The 2,500-nt window shown below is 45.8% G+C and overlaps 1 protein-coding gene across 1 annotated transcript in view; it reads right to left on the bottom strand.

Annotated features, from left to right (window-relative positions):
• LOC125033592 (gastric triacylglycerol lipase-like) overlaps positions 1-2,500 on the bottom strand; it is a 21,555-nt gene that overhangs the window by 7,053 nt on the left and 12,002 nt on the right. Inside the window, exons 2-4 of the mRNA XM_047625243.1 lie at positions 2,412-2,500; positions 1,351-1,535; positions 539-653 (exon numbers count right to left, since the gene is read on the bottom strand). The exon at positions 2,412-2,500 is cut by the window's right edge and continues 30 nt beyond it. Of these exons, the coding sequence (XP_047481199.1) occupies positions 539-653; positions 1,351-1,535; positions 2,412-2,500 (389 nt within the window). The remainder of the gene's footprint in view (positions 1-538; positions 654-1,350; positions 1,536-2,411) is intronic.

Raw genomic sequence — 2,500 nt, 5'->3', positions numbered from 1 at the left:
TCCCCACCTCCCTCTCTCCCTTCCCACCTCCCTCTCTCCCTCCCTCCCACCCTCTCTCCCCACCCTTCCCTCTTACCCTCTATCCCCGCCCTACCTACCCCACCTCCCTCTCACCCCTCCCCACCTCCCTCTCTCCCTCCCCACCTCCCTTCCATCCTCCCTTCCCACCCACCCACCCTCCCCTCCTCCCTCTTTTCCTCTCTCCCTCCCACCTACCCTCCTCTCCTCCCTCTCTCCCTCCCCACCTCTCTCTCTCCCACACACCCTCCCCACCTCCCTTTCCCTCCTCACCTCCCTCCCTCGCTCCCACCCTAATCCCTCTATCCCTCCCATCCACCCCATCTCCCTCTCTCCCTTCCACCCTTCTCCCTCCCTCCCTCCCCCCACCCTCTCTCTCCCTCCCCACCTACTTACCCATACACCCACCCTTCCCACCACCCACCCTCCCCTCCTCTCTCTCTCCCTCCCCACCCTACCCTCTATCTCCCTCTCTCCCATCCCCAAACCTACCCTCTATCTCCCTCTCTCGCATCCTCACCTGAACCTCCAGAATTCGGGGTTATCATGGGTCATGGAGACGTGACCCCGAGAATATATGTTTCCCCGGAAGTTTCCCATCCACACATCGAAGCCGGCGTTGGACAGGAGATAAGCTGGGGGAGGAAAGTAGCACACGGTGAATTGATAAACTTCGTTTCGGGGGATTTTCGTTGAGTGTGTGTGAGATACTGATCTCAGAATGAGGGTGCAGCTATTGGAAATTAGTAAATAAGTGGATGGGTAGGTAGGTAGACAGATAGATAGATAGATCGATAGATAGATATATATAGAGATATATAGATAGATAGATAGATATAGATAGATAGATAGATAGATATAGATAGATAGACAGATAGACAGATAGAGAGATAAGTTAAGAGAGAGAGAGAGAGAGAGAGAGAGAGACTGCGAGAGAGAGGGAGAGAGAAGGAGGGAGAGAGAGAGAGAGAGAGAGAGAGAGAGAGAGAGAGAGAGAGAGAGAGAGAGAGAGAGAGAGAGGGAGAGAGAGGGAGAGAGAGGGAGAGAGGGGGAGAGAGAGAGAGAGAGAGAGAGAGAGAGAGAGAGAGAGAGAGAGAGAGAGAGAGAGAGAGAGAGAAGAGAGAGAAGAGAGAGAGGGAAAGAGAAAAGGGGGAGATTATTATATCGCCCCAGACCCAAGTATAGGCATAGAAAGAAAAAAATAAAACTACAAACAAACCTATAAAACAGATTAGAAATTGAAATACACTGAAACAAAAAATATATAACCATATACGATATAATTACTCTCAGAAAAAAAAATCAGACATTGGCCTCATACAGACAACGAACCTAAACTGTCTTCTTCAGTATTCGTATTCCAATTATCCGACGATCCCATGAGACCATGTTGAAGGAATACAACATTGCCTGATCCAACATGCGCATGACCGCCTTCTCCTGCCGTTTCCGCGCTTCTCGACCTTCTTTCGTCCTTGTCCGGGGTCGCGGGAGGGGAATGATCACTTTCTGAATGCCTGTTTAGGTTGGGTTTTTTTTCGGAAGGGGAAACGGTGGTATTATGAATAATTTATAATAATGTTGGTATGTAAATGATTGATAGTAATGTTTAATAATAATAACTATTTGAAAATGATTAATTTATGATAAAGAGAGTATTTGATGAGCGATTATATTTCGAGATAATAATATATTTTTTTTTTTTGTGGGTAGTAAATGATAAGGTATAATACGAGTAATACATATACATATATATTTTATTGTGTTTCAATGATAAGATAATATGAGGAAATTGAGGTAATTTCTCTATTTGCCTTGTGCTGCCATCTCTTATTTGCATTTATAAGCTGAAACTCTAGTGATATTACTTTTATGTATGTTTGTCATATATTTTTTATTATATCTTTTATTATAACTGTGTAAATTTGTTAAAACATTCTTATATTTCTTCATTATATCTTATGATTATTTCTATGAATTCTTTGAATTTGTCAGTTTATTACGTGTGTGTGTGTGTGTGTGTGTGTGTGTGTGTGTGTGTGTGTGTGTGTGTGTGTGTGTGTGTGTGTGTGCGCGTGTGCGTGTGCGTGTGCGTGTGCGTGTGCGTGTGCGTGTGCGTGTGCGTGTGCGTGTGCGTATGCGTGTGCGTGCGAAGACGCGTGCGTGCGAAGACGCGTGCGTGTGCGCGAGCATGCGTGTGTGTGTGCGTGCAAATAGTTACACACACCTACATAAACTACCAACATTCACCTGCATCTGTAAGCATTCCCACACGTGAATCCGCATCGCTCACACACACATCCAAACACACAACAACCGCATTACTGACTATACACACACACACACTACCCACACCACACCCATTATATCCAAATCATTTCACATTTACGTACCCTCCCTTTCTCGTAGGGTTAGCGAAAGGTGGCACGTGATGAACGGTGAGTATATAACCATCATCGGTTACAACGCGATGCTCCTCGAC

The sequence above is a fragment of the Penaeus chinensis genome, chromosome 16 (assembly GCF_019202785.1).
Source record: "Penaeus chinensis breed Huanghai No. 1 chromosome 16, ASM1920278v2, whole genome shotgun sequence".
Taxonomy (NCBI): Eukaryota; Metazoa; Arthropoda; class Malacostraca; order Decapoda; family Penaeidae; genus Penaeus; species Penaeus chinensis.
The sequence above is the reverse complement of the archived record's forward strand: the minus strand, read 5'-3'. Positions and strand labels throughout refer to the sequence as shown.